The 19,346-nt window shown below is 36.0% G+C and overlaps 6 protein-coding genes across 6 annotated transcripts; all 6 read left to right on the top strand.

Annotated features, from left to right (window-relative positions):
- The first annotated feature begins 1,548 nt into the window (after window positions 1-1,548).
- LOC141606535 (1-aminocyclopropane-1-carboxylate oxidase homolog) lies at window positions 1,549-4,137 on the top strand. The gene is made up of 3 exons (XM_074425695.1): window positions 1,549-2,238; window positions 2,925-3,249; window positions 3,680-4,137. Exons 1-3 carry the CDS (start codon window positions 1,718-1,720, stop codon window positions 3,947-3,949), a joined length of 1,116 nt encoding a protein of 371 aa, XP_074281796.1. The 5' UTR covers window positions 1,549-1,717; the 3' UTR covers window positions 3,950-4,137.
- A 385-nt stretch (window positions 4,138-4,522) lies between these two features.
- Window positions 4,523-6,021, top strand: LOC141606533 (deacetoxyvindoline 4-hydroxylase-like). The gene is made up of 3 exons (XM_074425694.1): window positions 4,523-5,078; window positions 5,196-5,520; window positions 5,641-6,021. Exons 1-3 carry the CDS (start codon window positions 4,555-4,557, stop codon window positions 5,905-5,907), a joined length of 1,116 nt encoding a protein of 371 aa, XP_074281795.1. The 5' UTR covers window positions 4,523-4,554; the 3' UTR covers window positions 5,908-6,021.
- Window positions 6,022-6,583: 562 nt separating this feature from the next.
- On the top strand, window positions 6,584-8,037 carry LOC141609426 (1-aminocyclopropane-1-carboxylate oxidase homolog 1-like). The gene is made up of 3 exons (XM_074428475.1): window positions 6,584-6,725; window positions 7,149-7,473; window positions 7,634-8,037. The coding sequence occupies exons 1-3, from the start codon at window positions 6,592-6,594 to the stop codon at window positions 7,685-7,687; spliced, it is 513 nt and encodes a 170-aa protein (XP_074284576.1). The 5' UTR covers window positions 6,584-6,591; the 3' UTR covers window positions 7,688-8,037.
- A 219-nt stretch (window positions 8,038-8,256) lies between these two features.
- On the top strand, window positions 8,257-10,255 carry LOC141606532 (1-aminocyclopropane-1-carboxylate oxidase homolog). The gene is made up of 3 exons (XM_074425693.1): window positions 8,257-8,995; window positions 9,219-9,543; window positions 9,770-10,255. The coding sequence occupies exons 1-3, from the start codon at window positions 8,454-8,456 to the stop codon at window positions 10,019-10,021; spliced, it is 1,119 nt and encodes a 372-aa protein (XP_074281794.1). The 5' UTR covers window positions 8,257-8,453; the 3' UTR covers window positions 10,022-10,255.
- Window positions 10,256-11,670: 1,415 nt separating this feature from the next.
- On the top strand, window positions 11,671-14,702 carry LOC141606529 (1-aminocyclopropane-1-carboxylate oxidase homolog 1-like). Its single transcript, XM_074425690.1, has 3 exons — window positions 11,671-12,414; window positions 13,698-14,022; window positions 14,262-14,702. Exons 1-3 carry the CDS (start codon window positions 11,879-11,881, stop codon window positions 14,526-14,528), a joined length of 1,128 nt encoding a protein of 375 aa, XP_074281791.1. The 5' UTR covers window positions 11,671-11,878; the 3' UTR covers window positions 14,529-14,702.
- Window positions 14,703-16,312: 1,610 nt separating this feature from the next.
- LOC141606528 (1-aminocyclopropane-1-carboxylate oxidase homolog 1-like) lies at window positions 16,313-19,062 on the top strand. The gene is made up of 4 exons (XM_074425689.1): window positions 16,313-16,953; window position 17,483; window positions 17,745-18,068; window positions 18,690-19,062. Exons 1-4 carry the CDS (start codon window positions 16,409-16,411, stop codon window positions 18,939-18,941), a joined length of 1,122 nt encoding a protein of 373 aa, XP_074281790.1. The 5' UTR covers window positions 16,313-16,408; the 3' UTR covers window positions 18,942-19,062.
- The last annotated feature ends 284 nt before the right edge of the window (window positions 19,063-19,346 follow it).

The following is a 19,346-nucleotide window of genomic DNA, read 5'->3' as shown; positions in this document are numbered from 1 at the left end:
AAAAGATTATAAACAACAGACAATGGAGGAAGTGGATTTTGCAGCAAGATAGTTCCTCGAATAACGTTGTAAGATTCATTGAGACCCATTAAAAACTTCACAGTACGCTGATCTTCTAGGAATTTGATGCGCTTTAGAGATGCACCACATGTGCAAGTGCAGGAACAGCTCGGATTGAGCCCCATAGCATCGATTTCATCCCAAAATGATTTCATTTTAGTAAAATAACCAGAAATGCTTTCATTACCTTGGCCAAAATCATTCAATTTCTTTTGAGTACCGTATAACTGTGCACCATTCGATTGACCGTACCTTCCTTCAAGTTCTTCCCAAGCTACCTTTGCTGATGCTGAGTAGAGAACGGAGGCTGCGATCTCCGGAGAAAGTGAGTTGAGAATCCATGTGAACACCTGATCATTGCATTGCTGCCAAATCTTTGCATTTGTATCAGTAGATTGAGGCTTCGGGAGAGATCCGTCAACGAATCCTAATTTATTCTTCGCCGAAAGCGCAATCGTCATGCCTCGCTTCCAACCATTAAAACCTGTGCCGTCAAAGACATTTGTGACGAGTTTTGTAGCAAGAACATCAGTATTGCTAACATAGAAAGGACTCGCAGGAGTAATTGGAGTTTCTGTAGGCATCGTTGATAAATTGTGCGATTTTCTGGAATTTTATCGAAGAACCCTAGAATTTGGGGAAAATCAAGAGTGATCTGATTTAAGAGTAAAACAACAAGTAATTGAATGTTGAGATGCAAATAAAGAAGAAAAAGAACACGAAAATTCAATTTTTTTGATTGATTTTTTTTTTGAGAGAATCGTAGCGAAAATCGAAGCAAAATGTGACGAACTAATTTTTAGGGTTTTCTGTAATTATGATCGAATGAAAAGGAGAGACGCGGAAACGGAAGAGGCTATAAAAGTAAAAGAGACAGGAATTATTCCTGCTCTGATACCATGAAAGATTCCATGGTGAAATCCTCCATTGATGAATGTTTGTTAAGCTTGAAGAAGATGATGATGAAGTTGTAACAGACTAGAAAGAGAAGTAGTTTTAGAGAGAGAAAGGTAAATAAAAGGTGAATATTGTATTGATATCATCGTGTATAATTACAACTGTACAAGTGCTTATATACAAACTATACTATTGTTGACTTTCCTATACAAGCTAATAAGCTATACAATGCTTTGACTTTCCTATTCTAACACCCAATAGGCATTCAAGTGAGGGGGCGACATCTTCGTTCGTGAATTTCAGCATAGCCCAATGGGCATTCAAGTGAGGGGGCGACATCTTCATCGCCTTAAGGTTTACTTACGATAACTTTATACACTTTGATCAGTGGCGGAGCCAGAAATTATACTTAGGGAGCGAAAAATTTCAGCTGGTACAAACAAGTATATTATAAGATGGGTTTTTTTTATCATGTGCCCAATAGACACATGATAAGGAGCCAATTAAGGAAAGTATTACACCAATATATCATGAGAAAACGAGGGCGAGTATTATTGCAATTAGGTGTACGTCACTGTCCTGATAATGTCCAGTTCCACCACTTGTGTCTATCTGTAATATATGAATCACATAAATAAGGTAGGTCCATATTAGTTTGTTACTATCTTCAACAATAATAGGAGTACAATATATACGGTATAAAATACTCCGTGTATACGGTTGTTTTAAGATTGTGTAAGTAATAATAAGTGAACTAAAAATGGGAACAGTAAGCAATGAAGAGTATGACCGAAAAAAGGAACTCAAGGCTTTCGACGAAACAAAGATGGGTGTTAAGGGACTCGTTGATTCGGGTTTGAAAACCGTTCCAAGGATTTTCATTAGACCCGAAGATGAGCTCTCTAAAGAACACGAAATCCCATGTGTTAATCTCCAAGTTCCGGTTATAAGTTTACAAGGGATTGAAAGTAAAGATGTTCGAGACAAGATTGTTAAACAAGTTTTACATGCATCGGAAAAATGGGGATTTTTTCAAGTCGTCGATCATGGAATTCCACTTGAAGTACTCGAGAAGACGCTGCAGGGGAATCAAATGTTTCATGAACAAGATGTCGAGGTTAAGAAAATGTTTTACTCTCGCGGTGATTTGATGAAATGTGTTGTGTATGGGAGTAACTATGATCTTTATGTTTCGAGGGCTGCGAATTGGAGGGATACTTTTGCGCTTGTTAATTCTTATCCTGGTTTTTTCGATCCCAATCAGATACCCGAATTTTGCAGGTATTTATGCAATAATTCTCAACAAAACTTTCGTTTTAAGTTCTTAAGCAATTTTTATGTCTTGTACATAAGGTAAGGCTGTATACATCTGTCCGATCCCTTGAGATAAGATGTATATAGCCTTAAGTTATGTAATTCTACATAGAGGTGGCAATCGGGTCACTCGGGTCGGGTCATTTCGGCTTCGGGTTATGTCGGGTCAGTGACGGGTTCGGGTCGGTTCGGTTCATGTCGATCATCTTCGGGTCGGGTCATCAATAGGTGGCAAGTCGGGTCGGGTCATTGCCGGGTCAGATTATCAGCATATATTTTATCTTATATATTTAGTTTTAGATGGTTATTTTATGTTTAAATAATGGGTATGTGTATTAATTGTAGTTTTAAGTGAAAATAATTAAGACGAATGTCAATTTGGTGTTATTTAAACCATTATTAAGATAGTTCATTATCGGGTCATCTATCGGTTTGAGAAAATATCGGGTCGGGTCGGATCAGGTCAGGTCCGGGTTGGAAAAAATAAGGATGCTATTGGTTATCGGGTCGGTTCGGGTCGGATCAGTTCGGTTTTCGGGTTGTGTCGGGTCGGGTTTTGGCCGGGTCGGGTCGGGTCAACTTTTGCCAGCTCTAATTCTACTTAACGTTTGAATTAATATTATTCGTTAAATACGATGATTTGGCGATTACAGGGATGTGATGATGAACTACATAGAACATGTACTCAAACTAAGTGAGACTTTACTAGAATTGTTATCCATGGGACTTGGACTCGAACCAAGTTATCTAAAAGACGAAACGCAATGTACCCAAGGATGGTACCTAGTGAACCACTATTACCCGGCTTGCCCGGCTCCTGAGTTGACAATCGGAACCACCAAACACTCTGATCCATCATTTTTCACTATTCTTCTACAAGACAACCTTGGTGGTCTTCAAGTTTTCCATGAGAATCAATGGGTTAACATTCCCCCGATTCCTGGCGCCTTTGTCGTCAACATTGGGGACATTCTTCAGGTTTCTTTCGTCATCTAATTAAATTTAATTAATGGGAAATGATAAATACAACCAGTGTGTTGTATTTAAGAATTTAATATTCTTCTAAATTTGGTTTTAATTTATAAATTAGAAAATAAATTACACGTTAATAAATGCAATTAATGCATATATTAAATATTTATTTCCTTTTTTAGTTTCTTAAATACAACCCATTGAGTTGTATTTATCATTTCCCTTAATTAATTAATTGTTCAGAGTTGGTTTCTTCATTTTTTTTATTTTTTATTTAAATATACTACGATGTTTTTTTAAACTTTTTACTTAAATTCCCGTATATTATGGAGCCCTATTGGATATCTTAGACGGTTTCAAATAGTGATTTATGTTAGCTGACACAAAGCATTTTGGAATTAAAGCTCTGATGATGTTGTTGTGAATTTGGACACAGATAATGTCTAATGACAAACTCAAGAGTAATTTCCATAGAGCGATTACAAATCAAGTCGGACCAAGGATATCGACAGCATTCTTCCTCGAAGGTGTTCAATCATCTACAAAGTTATTTGGACCGATAAAAGAGTTGGTGTCTGAAGATCATCCACCTATCTATAAAGAGTTCACTCTTGGTGATTATGATACCAAGTTTCGCGACCGCCCTCTTGATGTACCGGGATTTGACCTCTTTAAGATACAAAGTGATGCAAATAATATCGACTAGCTGGTTGGTACTCATGAAGTCATGATCTGGGATCGAACCCTGTATATAAAATAATCTCGTTCTACTACGAACTTTGGCCTTAATTAGCCTCTAAATTAAGATTGTACTTCGTATCGCGCTGTAACTCTAAACATGTTATGTCTATATATAGTTTACGGTATGTTAGCCTATGTTTGTATGATTTTAAACATTTTCGATTGAGTTTTTTTAATGGATTGTACGAGTCGTTCTACCAAGTAGTTTATAAAACCGGTCCTGTTCAATCTTACTTTATAAGACAATCTTATTCAACACAGAGTAATAATAATTTATGAAGAATAATATTAAATCAAACGTAAAGAATCAGTTGAGACGTAGAAAGTACGTCGTTGTGGAAACAAGGATATGTTAGAGATACAAACATTGTCACTATCCTAATATACACTTGCCACATGTGTATCATGCTAAGCTTCTTCAGTTCATGACTATCTGTTAGATATCAAATGTAAAGAATTAGTTTATTACTTATATCATCAACAATATATACTTTATTATATGATATATAATGCATAATTGTATATATACTAGTTTTTAACATTGTGTAAGTAATAAAAAGTGAACTAAAAATGGGAGAAATTAGAAGTAATGGAGAGTATAATAGAGAAAAGGAACTCAAGGCCTTTGATGAAACAAAGACGGGTGTTAAAGGAGTCGTTGATTCGGGTTTAAAAACCGTTCCAAGGATGTTCATTAGACCCGAAGATGAGCTCTCTAAAGAACATGAAATTCCATGTGTTAATCTCCAAGTTCCGGTAATAAGTCTACAAGGTATCGAAAGTAATAAAGATGTTCGAGACAAGATTGTTAAACAAGTTTTATATGCCTCGGAAAAATGGGGATTTTTTCAAGTAGTTGATCATGGAATTCCATTTGAAGTTCTTGAGAAAATGTTGCAAGGGATTAGATTGTTTCATGAGCAAGATGGAGATGCTAAGAAAATGTTGTATTGTCGCGATATCGTGAAATCGGTTATGTTTGATAGTAACTATGATCTTTACAAGTCTAGAGCAGCTAACTGGAGAGACACTTTGGCAATTATGAAGCCTTATAATGGTTTTCTTGATCCCTATGAGATACCTGAAGTTTGCAGGTATGTATGCAGTTCTCGACACAATTTTCAGCCCTGGTCTCGTTAACTTTATTACTATGATCAATTGATTTTGTTAACTTTATTACCAGTTAAACTTGCTGACATCTGGTGTTGCAGGGATGTGATAACGGATTACATAGACGAAGTATTGAAGCTAAGTGACATTTTACTAGAGTTATTGTCTATGGCACTTGGACTGAAACCGAGTTATCTTAAAGAAGAAATGGGATGTAACAAGGGATGGGTCTTATCGAACCATTACTACCCTCCTTGCCCTGCTCCTGAACTAACATTGGGAACTAGCAAACATTCCGATCCATCATTTCTTACTATTCTTCTACAAGACCGCGTTGGTGGCCTTCAAGTTCTCCATGATAATCAATGGGTTAATGTTCAACCGAATCCTAATGCCTTTGTTGTCAACGTTGGAGACATTCTTCAGGTTTATTCTGTCATCTTATATTTTATATGAGACAGTCTCATATGTGAGACTGGCATATTATGCTTATGTGCTACATTACTGAAATCGTCTTACAGAAGACTCTCTACTATTTGTGAACAGATAATATCGAATGATAAGTTCAAGAGTGTTTACCATAGAGTGACAACAAATCTAGTCGGACCAAGGATCTCATCAGCATTGTTCCTCAAAGGTGTTGAATCAACCGAAAAGTTATATGGACCGATCAAAGAGTTGGTGTCGGAAGATAATCCACCTGTTTATAAAGAGTTCAATCTCCTTGATTTTTATACCTATTTCGTTAGCCGGCCTCTCAATGTGCCTGGGCTCGACCACTTTAAGGCAGAGAATCATGCAGTTGTCAACTAGCTAGTTAGTTGATAGTTATGATCTGAGTTTGAAATCTGTCAACGTTAAAACTGCTCTTGTGAACGCGCAGATATAGACATCGGGCATAAATAATCTCCTAAAGTATAATGTATACGGAATATATAATTAAAAACTTTGGCCTCAAATAGCTTGTGTGTGTTCTAAGATTATCATAGTCACAAACATAGTGTATGAATGTATATGTACTCAAGTGTTTTAAGTTTATATGCTTGAGTTATAAGAGTATAAATGTATAATAGTAAACTCTATACAAATTTTTCAATGTAGGACATTCACCTAAGAATCTAAGACATAGGTATTTAATTGTTTTTCAACATCTTAACTCGAACACTATTTCTATAACGAAACCTTATCTCATTGGTCGATACAATCCAATCGTGTTAAAACGTTTATTGAAGTTAGGTAATTCGATTCAATAGTCCCTTCAAACTTCTTGACTCGATTACTAGTCAGTGTGGTCACTTTGAGTTGGTTGTTCTGTTTTTAGCAAGTTATTCTTTTTCATTCATCAGATTCTTTATATTTAATTTTGTGCTGGTTTTTAGGACGTCACATGCATGTGACTTTTAAGGATAGTTATGTTGTGTATACGTATATAATAAATAGATAATGTTTTGATACAAATACCGAGTGTATACGTCTTAAACTCGAACTTTTGATACAATGTATCCTTCCTCGGGAAAAGTAAAGCCAGATAATCTTTACTTGTCAAGGGCTGCTAATTGGAGGGATACTTTGGCAATTGCTAATCCCTATCCTGGTTTTCTGGTCGTCGATGAAATCCCGCTAATTTGCAGGTATCTATGCAATTCTCGACACAACTTTCATTATATTTCATGAAGCGAGTTTTATTTATAGTTAATATAGAGGTAAGATTGCGTATATCTGTTCTCTATCCCGCTATTTTGGAAGAGTCTTTGAGGCCTTCGGTATAATGTTGTTCTATGAATATAAATTGAAAAGTTAACCGAAGTCTGAAAAGATAATCGAAAATTAGGAGCTGATAAGTTAGCTTATTTGCCTTGCCAAACAAAGCCTAATAGATGATAAAACGTTAAAGAGTATAAAGAGTCACCAAGTCACTGATTTTGTTAATTTTTTTTTTTGTTATAAAGATAATCATGGTAAAAGAGATTTCGACCATATAGTAGAATCACCGGTTAAATTAGCTAACATTTGAATTAAGCTTGTTAGTAAAACACGAGAATTTGGCGTTGCAGGAATGTGATAATGGATTACAAAGACGAAGTACTGAAATTAAGTGACATTATACTAGAATTACTGTCTATGGCACTTGGATTGCGACCGAGTTATCTTAAAGAAGAAATGGAATGCAACAAAGGATGGTACATGTCAAACCACTACTACCCTGCTTGCCCTGCTCCGGAACTGACATTGGGAACGAGCAAACATTCCGACCCTTCATTTCTCACCATTCTTCTGCAAGACCGCATTGGTGGTCTTCAAGTTCTCCACTATAATCAATGGGTTAATGTTCATCCGATTCCTGGTGCCTTTGTTGTCAACATTGGAGACATTCTCCAGGTTTTTTTCCGTCATCCTAAAATTATGTAAGACAGTCTCACATATAATATGAAAATGACATGTTATACTTGTAAAATATGTGAAACTGTCTTACACAAGACTCTGTATTAGCTATGTATAGATTATATATACTTATATATGGGTGTGAATTTTGATGTAGATGATATCGAATGACAAGCTCAAGAGCGTTTACCATCGAGTGACAGCAAATTAAATCGAGTAGGACCGAGGATTTCATCAGCATTTTTCCTCAAAGGTGTTCAATCATCTACAAAGTTATTTGGACCCATTAAAGAGTTGGTGTCTGAAGATCATCCACCTATCTATAAAGAGTTCACTCTCCTTGATTTTAATACTCATTTCCTTAACCGCCCTCTCAATGTACCTGGTGTCGATCACTTTAAAGTCAAAAACCATGCAGTTGTCAGCTAGTTAGCTACTTACTCGTGATTTATTAGATTCAAAACCTGTCAGCATTAAAACTACTATACTCTTGTAAATGCATGGGACCGAGGAGTACTACTTTTGAAGACGATTAATATCAATTTTAATTTAATTGATGCCAATTGTCCGGCCTAAGCTAAGTTCTCTATGTTTGTAAACTTGCCTAGAGATTTTCTCGAATTCTTTTGTTTTAGTTTTATCTTGGCGGTCGATACGATTCAATCGTGGCGTTACGACAACCTTAAATTATTAGTGTTCGTAGACGACATCTTACTATATACTTCCAAAGAAAAATAAGGCCAATTAGTGTTGAAATGAGGGGACCTAATCGAAACACGTACATTCAAGATATTCCTTCTTGCTTGTTTTAACATTGTGTAAGCAAGTAAACTAAAAAAACACGAATACTAAGGCAGTTTTACACAAATTTATCGCAAAAAGAAATCTCTTAGTAACTACTTCTACAACTAATAGGACTGTGTTTATATCCGTTTTACAATAATATTATTAGTGTAAAACCGTCTTAAACTCAAAAAATGGGAAAAATTAACCATGAAGAACACATTAATGGCTTACACTCAAATTATGACAGAGTAAAGGAACTCAAGGCCTTCGATGAAACAAAGTTGGGTGTTAAAGGAGTGGTCGACTCGGGTTCGAAAACCCTTCCAATGATATTCATTAGACCCCAAGATGAGCTCTCTGAAGAACATGAAGTTCCATGTGTTAATCTCCAAGTTCCGGTCATAAGTTTACAAGGGATCGAAAGTAAAGATGTTCGTGATGAGATTGTTAGACAAGTGATGGATGCATCTGAGAAATGGGGATTTTTTCAAGTAGTTGATCATGTGATTTCATTAGAAGTGCTTGATAAGATGTTGGAAGGGATTAGAATGTTTCATGAGCAAGATAATGAGGTTAAGAAATTGTTTTATGCTCGTGATATAATGAAACCAGTTGTGTATGGGAGTAACTATGATCTTTACATGTCGAGGGCTGCGAGTTGGAGGGATACTTTAGCGATAGCTAATCCTTATCCTGGTTTTCTCGACACCAATGAAATACCCGAGATTTGCAGGTATTTATAAAGTTTTCGACACAATTTTCATTATGTAATTCTGAGAAGGCCTCGTGGTGCACCCCTTTCCCAGCTAAACTAGTTAGTATTTGGATTTATGCAGTTTTCGACCAAAATTTCATTATGTATTTTTGAGAAGGCCTCGTGCTGCACCCCTTTACCATCTAAACTAGCTCATATTTGGCTTGATCCTGTTAACTAAAACGACGATTTTGTGTTGCAGGGATGTGATGGTGGACTACATAAACCAAGTAATGAAACTAGGTGACACTTTACTAGAGTTACTATCTATGGGACTTGGACTTGAACCAAGTTACCTAAAAGAAGAAATGGAATGCAACGAAGGATGGTCCATGGTGAACCACTACTACCCTCCTTGTCCTGCTCCGGAACTCACAATGGGGACAGACAAACATTCCGACCCTTCATTTCTCACCATTCTTCTGCAAGACCACATCGGTGGTCTTCAAGTTCTGTATGAGAATCAATGGGTTAATGTTGAACCGATTCATGGCGCCATTGTTGTCAACATTGGAGACATTCTACAGGTTTCCTTCGTCCTGAAGCTAACCTCTATCTCAAACTTATATTCCATATAAGACGGTTTTATGTGTGCAGTGACAAAGCCTGGATTTGCAATTAGGGGTCGAGCATATATGTGAACAAGCCCACTAACAATGTTGTGTGCATTGACTTCAGCATATGAGACTGTCTTACAGAAGACTCTGTAGTTGAAGTATACTTTATTCTTACAAATTGTTAATTTTGATGCAGATAATATCGAATGATAAGCTCAAGAGTGTTTACCATAGAGTGACTGCAAATCTAGTTGGACCCAGGATTTCATCAGCATTATTCCTCAAAGGCTCTCAATCATCTACAAAGTTATATGGGCCGATTAAAGAATTGATGTCTCAAGATCATCCTCCTCTTTATAAAGAGTTTACTCTTCGTGACTTTTACACTCACTTCTTCAATCGCCCTCTTAATGCACCTAGATTCGAGCACATTAAGGCAGAGAGTTAAGGAGTTGTCAATTAGCTCTTAATCGGTAGTTGGAACTCATGATCTGACTTCTGAGTTGAAACTTGTCGACATTCTTATATGTGTTCTACTACAAGTCCTAAGACAATTACAATTTTATTGCGTGAATGTAGTTTGCAAGATTATAATGACATTATTTGTGAGAAAATGGTCGGTCAACATGTAAGCATTATATTATACAGTATTATATTATCTGCTTTGGGTCAAGCACCCTCAGTTGTGTTGTCGAACCTTTGAAAAGATCCCACACTAATTTAATTCCATCTTGCTCCTTCTTAAAGAAGAAATGGAATGCAACAAAGGAATGGTACATGTCAAACCACTACTACCCTGCTTGCCCTGCTCCGAAACTGACATTGGGAACTAACCAATACTATAATCACACCATTAAACATGATAAAGACAATAAAGATGGTAACTTTAATCTAACTTAATAACTAAAATAAATAAACATAACAATAATTGAAAATGACAATAAATAAAAGGGAGATAAGAAATTATACCCAACTTGAGAAAATTGTACATAAAAACCATAAAATCGTCTACAAACCCAAATAATTGTAACTAAAATTACTAGTAGATCTATTTCTAAATTAATTCTTCTGCCTACTCTTCTCTATTTTCGTGTCCTTCTACTGCCAAGTGCCAAAAATCAAAACAAAAATCAAAACAAAAATGGAGGCCTCTCAATACAAGATAGTAAAAAGTCTAAAATACCCTCCCAAAACATATGACAACATAAGACAACCCATGTGTATTTGTTGGTCTTCTTACGGTCCAATTCCATCTTGCTACTTCTTAACCCGATTAGTTTACTCGGTACTCGCTCGACTTGGTACCTATAAAACAAAAATACCAAAGCAGTATCGAATATTTCAAGAGATAATATAAACTGAAACTAATTAACATAGAGTCACTACTATTCTATTTTATTCCAAAACTAAGTGAATAATCATAAATCGAGTAATTAATTGAACCAAATAAGAGACAAATTGTGAGCTTAAAACATGTAAAATAATGTGTTATCACCCAGTGTCGATCACTTTTAAAGTCGAAAAGCATGCCGTAGTAAGCTAGTTAGATACTTACTCGTGATTTAGATTCAAACCCTGTCAGCATTAAAACTGCTTTTTTAAATGCATGGAACTATGATGGAGGGAATACTTTCTAATAAGATGATTAATAACAATTTTAATTGATGCCAATTGTCCGGCCTAAGTCTATTTAACAACAACTAGTCTTATCCGTCTATAACTAAAGACTGGTCAAATAGCTTGAAAGTGGTGAAATTTTTGGCCCCACCATCCCACTTGTTGTTTGTCCTATTAGAAATGTGGTATTATATTTGGTCCGTCTTTAGTTATAGACAAATATGTGTCGTCTTTAATGAAATTTTATTATTTATATTCGTCTCAAATATATTACACTTAATGGGTCCACGTTAGTGATTTTTTTTTGGCGTTTTTTTAATGAAAGTGGCCTTAAATTATTAGTTTTCGTAGACAATACTATATACACTAACTTCCAAAACAAATTAAGGCCAAATAAACAATGTTGGGGGACCTAATCAAAACATGTGCACTAACTTGCAAGATATAAATGCCTTCTTGCTTGTTTTAACATTGTGTAAGCAAGTAAACAAAAAACCCAAAAATACTATTTTTTTTTTTTTTGACAGCAACCCAAAAATACTAATAAGGCGCTTTTACATAAATTTATTGCAAAACAGGATTTTATTGTAACCACTTTTATTAACTAATACAGGCGTATTTGGATCTATTTTACAACTATATTAGTGTAAAAGTGTAAAACCGCCTTACACAAGATTAATTCAAAAAAATGGGAACCCATGAAGAACACACTAATGGCTTACTCACAAATTATGATAGACAAAAGGAACTCAAGGCCTTCGATGAAACAAAGTTGGGAGTTAAAGGAGTGGTCGACTCGGGTTCGAAAACCCTTCCAAAGATGTTCATTAGACCAGAAGACGAGCTCTCTGAAGAACATGAAACTCCTTGTGTTAATCTCCAAGTTCCGGTCATAAGTTTACGAGGGATCGAAAGTAAAGATACTCGTGACGAGATTGTTAGACAAGTGTTGGATGCATCTGAGAAATGGGGATTTTTTCAAGTAGTTGATCATGGGATTTCATTAGAAGTACTTGATAAGATGTTGGAAGGGATTAGAATGTTTCATGAGCAAGATAATGAGGTTAAGAAATTGTTGTATGCTCGTGCTTCGATGAAACCGGTTGTGTATGGGAGTAACTATGATCTTTACCTTTCGAGGGCTGCTAATTGGAGGGATACTCTGACGATTACTAATCCTTATCCTGGTTTTCTCGACACCAATGAAATACCCGAGATTTGCAGGTATTTATGCAATTTTCAACACAATTTTCATTATGCAGTTTTGAGGAGGCTCCGTGTTGCACCCTTTCTCATGCTAAACTAGGTAGTATTTGGATTTATGTAGTTTTCGACCAAATTTTCATTATAGCTAAACTAGTTAATATTTGAATTTGTTGTGCGGAAGCGATACGGAGTAGATTGAAAAATAAAAGATACACAAGATTTAACGTGGTTCACTATCAATGTGATAACTACATCCACCATGGCGGGGGAGAATATTTCATTATATCGGGAGAATTACAGATTACAAAGATGAGCACATAGTTTTTCTAGATCTGCCTCTTAAAACTCTCTATGCGTTTACCTCAAATCTCTTCTTAAAGAATAACTAGGCTGACATAGTGTATATATACTCCCTCCAATTCTATGTATTCTTCCCTTTGTTTGTGGGCACGGAAATTAAGAAGAAGAATAAAATAAGAGTAAAAAGTTGGGTGAGGTTTGGTAATTGGAGAGAGGGATGAATAATTATGAGTTAAATAAGAAATGGTAGGGCCAAAAATTAAAGAAACTAATAAAATATGAGGAAAAGAGTTGGTGGGGTTTGGTGATAGGAGAGAGAAATGAATAAAATAAGAGTAAAAGTTTCCAAAATAAGAAAAGGGAAGAAAACCTGAATAATTCGTTTTAGGAAATAGGGAAAAATATATAGAATAGGAGGGAGTATTAAATTCCACTAACAAAGATTATTTTATTTAAGAAATATAATAAGGGTTTTTCTAACCTATGCCCACTAGGCATAGGATAAGAAACTAAAATAGGAAAGAATTAAATGCTATTTTTATGGGAAATTGCAATATCTCATCACTTTTACTTTATTTGCAAGAAACACATTTAATTCTTTCCTTTTTAAATTTTTTATCCTATGCCTAGTGGGCATAAGTTAGAAAAACCGATATAATAATACAAAGCTTAACCAAATAAAGAGACCGAAAGCGAAAATCCCACCTATAATGACCAAAGACCAAATAAACTTGGAAAGTGGTAGGGCCCACTAATTTCCAATACCAAGGCCAAAAATGTGACGTAATAACAAATAAAGCACCAGCTTTACCGACGCCCTTTTCGTTAAATAAGACGCACGCACGCTGCTCGCCCGTGTACGGCCTTTTCGTTACTTCTTTTATTTCTCAGTCTATTTTATCTCACCGTAATCAAACTCCGACATAATTTGTAAGCGACATATAAGTCACATACTAACAGAATTGATCTTGTTAATTAAATAAGACGATTTTGCATTGCAGGGATGTGATGGTGGACTACATAAACCAAGTAATGAAACTGGGTGAAACCTTACTAGAGTTGCTATCTATGGTACTTGGACTCGAACCAAGTTATCTAAAAGAAGAAATGGAATGCAACCAAGGATGGTCCATGGTGAACCACTACTACCCTCCTTGTCCTGCTCCGGAACTCACAATGGGAACAGGCAAACATTCCGACTCTTCGTTTCTCACCATTCTTTTGCAAGATCACATTGGTGGTCTTCAAGTTCTGTATGAGAATCAATGGGTTAATGTTGAACCGATTCATGGTGCCCTTGTTGTCAACCTTGGAGACGTTCTTCAGGTGTCTTTTGTCATGTTAAGTTAACCTTTATATCTTAAACTTAGTCTGTATAAGACAGTTTTATATGTATTGGTGGAGCCAGGATTTGCAGTTATGGGGCGAGCATATATATGTGTGAACAAGCCCATCCCATTAACATTGTTGTGTGCATTAGCTTCCATATATAAGATAGTCTTATACAAGACTTACGTACTAACCTAGGGAATACTTTATACTTACGGTTGTAAATTTTGATGCAGATAATATCGAATGATAAGCTCAAGAGTGTTTTCCACAGAGTGACTGCGAATCTTGCTGGCCCAAGGATCTCATCAGCATTATTCCTCAAAGGTTCTCGGTCATCTACAAAGTTATATGGACCTATTAAAGAGTTATTGTCTCAAGATCACCCACCTATTTATAAAGAGTTCACTCTTCGCGAATTTCACAACCACTCCTTCAAACGCCCTCTCAATGCGCCTAGATTCGAACATGTTAAGGCAGAGAATCATGCAGTTGTCAACTAGTTGGTTTGTACACATGATCTGGGTTAAAACCTGTCTAGGTTTAAATGTACGAGTACTTTTTAAGGTTATCACAATTTTATTGTTTGAATGTACGAGTACTTTTTAAGATTATGATCAACAATATATTACTCCGTATTCCATAAACATTTTTATAAACATGTAAAAATCTCCTCCAATTTGCCTATGTGGGGCTTGGGGTTCCATATACCATAACCCTTCCCTTAAAAAACAATCAATTTATGTAGGAATTCATTTTATGGTGTATAGATATGCCCTACTAGACAGGTGATCTCCAATCGCGAGGTCATATAGAAGGTTTCCCACACGTTGATGATGAAGCGGTCCTCCCCTCATCCCTCAACACAACCTTCAGTAGGTCTAATAATACATGACCGCTACCATAACTCTTAGTTTACACTATTGTTTTCTCCTATCCAGATGGCCTCGTACTAATATAGTTGCTCGAGACTTGAATAAAACAAAACAAGTAGGATCTGAGTTTTATAGTCGCGATAATTCTAAGGTTGTCACGTATAAGACTAACTATGATGTTTATAAATCGAAAGCTGTGAATTGGAGGGATTCTTTGTCTGTCAATACTACGTTTACTGGCTCATTTGATCCTCAAGAATTGCCACAAATTTGAAGGTTTGTCATTAAACCTATCATATTAGCATTTAAATGATATTATTATGATAAGATAGCTCGTTATTGGATGATACTAGTATTAAGTTTCGTTACATTATTATTACTAGAGTTGTTCATGAGTAGTCTCGTCTATAAAACCCGACTTGCAAAATAATCCTACATATAATGTATTTTGATTATTCAGTAGACAGACAAAATTTACAAATCACGTATATTGGTCATCTACTTTTATGTACAAATAGACAAGCACAAAGTTTAGAATCGAAAATGAGACTCTAGGATGTTCAACCAAATTTTGACTACTAAACTTTACCTGTATAAGCAAACTTAAAAAAAAGACTAATTAACTATAAAAAGAAGATTCGTATATGGGGATTAATCTTAGGATGGGTGACATCTCGGAAAGATTTTCAAGATGCACATGATTGAGGCCAAAATATGCTGCGAAAAACTCGTGTTTATCTGTGCACAGCGTGACAACTGCCATACGTAAGTGAACGCTCCCAACCCAAGATTTGGACCGGGGTTACAAATTCATCAGGCCATCTTACCTCTCAATTCTGATTTCTGAAGACTTGAAAAGTTTATTCAGTAGACTTGAAGACTTCAAAATTTTTTATGTGGACATGTAGACATTAGTTGTCTAATATCTAGAGATTTTTCATTCTCTTTGAATATTCCCATATAAAAATAAAAGAGGTTCTTTTCTTGGTCGACGTGGGATAATAAAAACAAGAGACGAGTAAGGCTTTAAAGCCATTAGTCGTCTTACACGTCTCTCCTGCGTATTTATCGCGCAAATACTATTATATATCCAGTTGTATAATAAGTGTAATACAATTACTATACATTTATCCGAATTTACGTGTAATTTTTCCGAGTTTTCTAATTTTTTTTTTTTTTTTTTTTTTTATGTTTAAGTGTGAATTCAGAAACTTTACAGCATTGCTTAGGTTCTTTTAAACAAAACTCAAAAACTTTAGTACAAAGCTCGAATTCTACACCATACAATTGGTGGTATAGTCTACTAATTGTATTTCTATAACGAAGCCTTAGGCTCCGATACCATATTAGAACATGCAAACGAGTCGGGCCACCCCAAACGGAGGAGAGAATCTTGGGGGGACCTACACGTACACTAACTTGTAAGATATAAATCCTAAGAATAATGTGGATTTAGTTCAAGAATTTCATTCTTGTTTGAACATTTTGTAAGCAAGTGAACTAAAAAAATGGAAACAATTCACCATGAAGAACACATTAATAATTTACCCTCAAATTATGACAGACAAAAGGAACTCAAGGCCTTCGATGAAACAAAGTTGGGTGTTAAAGGATTGGCCGACTCGGGTTCAAAAACCCTTCCAAAGATTTTCATTAGACCGGAAAATGAGCTCGCTCAAGAACACGAAATCCCTTGTGTTAATCTCCAAGTTCCAGTAATAAGTTTACAAGGTATCGAAAACAAAGATGTTTGTAACGAGATTGTTAAACAAGTTTTACATGCATCGGAAAAATGGGGATTTTTTCAAGTAGTTGATCATGGAATTCCATTTGAAGTTCTTGAGAAAATGTTGCAAGGGATTAAATTGTTTCATGAGCAAGATGAAGATGCTAAGAAAGTGTTGTATTCTCGTGATATGATGAAACCGGTTGCATATGGGAGTAACTATGATCTTTACCTTTCGAAGGCTGCTAATTGGAGGGATACTTTGACGATTGTTAACAATACTTGTCCTGGTTTTCTCGACGCCAATGAAATACCCGAAATTTGCAGGTATTTCGGGTATTTCTGTAGTTTTCGACACAATTTTCATTATGCAGTTTTGATAAGGCTTTATGTTACACCCCTTTACCAGCTAAACTAACTAATCTTATGATTAATCTTGTTAGTTAAACTAGAGGCCGGTGATCATGGGCCAGGCTGGGATAATAAAAAATGGCATACATGCTGGCCGGGTTGGGTCGGGCCAAATATGTGGGCCTATTTAGCGAGCTCAAACTTGGCCCTTATGGGCTAAATTGGGCTTTTGGGCCTAAACGGGCTTTTTGGGCCTTAAATTTTACTACTTACCGAACGAGAAAAGTACGATAATACTTTTAACTAGTACTTTAATAACATACTTCGTTTATAAAATCGTACAAAATATGATAATGTGCATATAAATTATTCTATAAAAACAAAATAAAGACAACTATCGGCTCATCATTATAATGCATAAGCATAATCATGTCTAGTAGATATGATATGTGTTATGTAAACATCGCTTTTAAATCTCAATAAATATATACATGAGTTTGTGAAGAGTTATTTATAATTTTAATGCTACTTAAACAAGCTTTATAAGAAAAAATATTCTTTTATTAATAATGTGGGCCGGGCCGGGCCAAACGCTTGGCCCAAACCTGGCCCAAAAATGCTTTGGGCTTGTTTGGGCTGGTCCATGGCCTTTTTGGGCCAAAATATAAGGCCCAAGCCCTTCAAAAAAGTGGACTGGCCGGGTCAGGTCAATGGACTTGAGCCATTTTATCACCTCTAAGTCAAACACGACGATTTTGTATTGCAAGGATGTGATGGTGGACTACATAAACCAAGTAATGAAACTAGGTGAAACTTTACTAGAGTTGCTATCTATGGGACTTGGACTCGAACCAAGTTATCTAAAAGAACAAATGAAATGTAACCAAGGATGGTCCATGGTGAACCACTACTACCCTCCATGCCCGGCTCCCGAACTAACATTGGGAACAGGCAAACATTCCGACCCTTCGTTTCTCACCATTCTTCTGCAAGACCACATTGGTGGTCTTCAAGTTCTGTATGAGAATCAATGGGTTAATGTTGAACCGATTAATGGCGCCGTTGTTGTCAACATTGGAGACAATCTACAGGTTTCTTTCATCATCTAATGTTACACCTCTATATCTTAAACTTGTACTTCGTATAAGACAATTTTATATGTGACGACGGATGGAGCTAAGATTAGCACTTAGGGGAGCTAGCTCATTAACATTGTTGTGGGTATTGGCTTCCTTGACCATATTATACAAAACTCAGTAACGTGCAATATACTTGATAGTTCTACAGAGGTGATCATTAGCAAACTTGGGCCGGACATGGATTGTTATATACTTGAAAATTGTCTGGAGGGCTTAATCTTGTTACCGGTTTCCATTATAGCGGCCCTAATTTAATTGTCCAAGCCCGTCCATCCAAATAGGCGGGCCTACCCACAAGCTAGTGGACTCAAGGTTAAAACAAAAAAATCGGTTCTTGACCTAAACAAAATTACCTACTACCGAGAATAAGTCGGTTAATGAACTTTTTCTGAGATTCAATTTCGTTTTGCTTAATTTTACGTAAAAAAAATAGTTGTTATATTGGTAAAAATAAGAAAATATTTTGTTTAGCGGTCAGCCCATTGACATTTCTCTTAGTCCATATCTGTCCATTAATTTTAGCAGCACTTGATCAGCTCTACCTTATACTTACGGTTATAAATTTTGGTGCAGATAATATCGAATGATAAGCTCAAGAGTGTTTTCCATAGAGTGACTGCAAATGTTGTTGGACCGAGGATTTCATCAGCATTATTCATCACCGGTTCTCAATCATCTACAAAGTTATATGGCCCGATTAAAGAGTTGGTGTCTCAAGATCGCCCACCTATCTATAAAGAGTTCACTCTTGGCGACTTTCACAACCACTTCTTCAACCGCCCTCTCAATGCACCTAGATTCGAGCACATTAAGGCTGAGATCTAAGCAACAGTCGTCAACTAGCTCTAATTGCCTTAGGACTCATGATCTGGGTTCAAATTGTCGACATTCTTATATGTGTTCTAATATAAGTCGCTAAGACAATCACAATAAGATTATGACGTTATTTGTGGGAAAATAGTCAGTCAACTTGTAAGTTGTAAGCATTATATTATACTCCGTATTATATTATGGGTGGTGCTCATTCATGGACAAGTTTACTTTTTTATGGACGTAAATGACTATAATACCCTTTTATTTTAATGATTTCGTTTTAATACTCTTCTTTCATTCTCTCTTTATCTTCTTCATCTACCCTTTTCTCGCTTTAACTACCACCATCAGACCACAACTACCCATCAGCCACCATCCACCACCCTTACTGCCGCCTCCCTTGCGTCACCAGCCGTC

Source organism: Silene latifolia, chromosome 10 (genome assembly GCF_048544455.1).
Source record: "Silene latifolia isolate original U9 population chromosome 10, ASM4854445v1, whole genome shotgun sequence".
Taxonomy (NCBI): Eukaryota; Viridiplantae; Streptophyta; class Magnoliopsida; order Caryophyllales; family Caryophyllaceae; genus Silene; species Silene latifolia.
This window is presented reverse-complemented; position numbering and strand designations above follow the sequence as displayed.

Bases quoted from the DNA above. Each gene is read 5' to 3' on its own strand.
- LOC141606535 (XM_074425695.1), top strand. From the start codon at position 1,718: ATGGGAACAGTAAGCAATGAAGAGTATGACCGAAAAAAGGAACTCAAG. The intron at 2,239-2,924 runs GTATTTATGCAA...TGGCGATTACAG, and splicing joins CAGATACCCGAATTTTGCAG to GGATGTGATGATGAACTACA. The intron at 3,250-3,679 runs GTTTCTTTCGTC...ATTTGGACACAG, and splicing joins ACATTGGGGACATTCTTCAG to ATAATGTCTAATGACAAACT.
- LOC141606533 (XM_074425694.1), top strand. From the start codon at position 4,555: ATGGGAGAAATTAGAAGTAATGGAGAGTATAATAGAGAAAAGGAACTC. The intron at 5,079-5,195 runs GTATGTATGCAG...CTGGTGTTGCAG, and splicing joins GAGATACCTGAAGTTTGCAG to GGATGTGATAACGGATTACA. The intron at 5,521-5,640 runs GTTTATTCTGTC...ATTTGTGAACAG, and splicing joins ACGTTGGAGACATTCTTCAG to ATAATATCGAATGATAAGTT.
- LOC141609426 (XM_074428475.1), top strand. From the start codon at position 6,592: ATGTATCCTTCCTCGGGAAAAGTAAAGCCAGATAATCTTTACTTGTCA. The intron at 6,726-7,148 runs GTATCTATGCAA...TTGGCGTTGCAG, and splicing joins GAAATCCCGCTAATTTGCAG to GAATGTGATAATGGATTACA. The intron at 7,474-7,633 runs GTTTTTTTCCGT...ATTTTGATGTAG, and splicing joins ACATTGGAGACATTCTCCAG to ATGATATCGAATGACAAGCT.
- LOC141606532 (XM_074425693.1), top strand. From the start codon at position 8,454: ATGGGAAAAATTAACCATGAAGAACACATTAATGGCTTACACTCAAAT. The intron at 8,996-9,218 runs GTATTTATAAAG...TTTGTGTTGCAG, and splicing joins GAAATACCCGAGATTTGCAG to GGATGTGATGGTGGACTACA. The intron at 9,544-9,769 runs GTTTCCTTCGTC...ATTTTGATGCAG, and splicing joins ACATTGGAGACATTCTACAG to ATAATATCGAATGATAAGCT.
- LOC141606529 (XM_074425690.1), top strand. From the start codon at position 11,879: ATGGGAACCCATGAAGAACACACTAATGGCTTACTCACAAATTATGAT. The intron at 12,415-13,697 runs GTATTTATGCAA...TTTGCATTGCAG, and splicing joins GAAATACCCGAGATTTGCAG to GGATGTGATGGTGGACTACA. The intron at 14,023-14,261 runs GTGTCTTTTGTC...ATTTTGATGCAG, and splicing joins ACCTTGGAGACGTTCTTCAG to ATAATATCGAATGATAAGCT.
- LOC141606528 (XM_074425689.1), top strand. From the start codon at position 16,409: ATGGAAACAATTCACCATGAAGAACACATTAATAATTTACCCTCAAAT. The intron at 18,069-18,689 runs GTTTCTTTCATC...ATTTTGGTGCAG, and splicing joins ACATTGGAGACAATCTACAG to ATAATATCGAATGATAAGCT.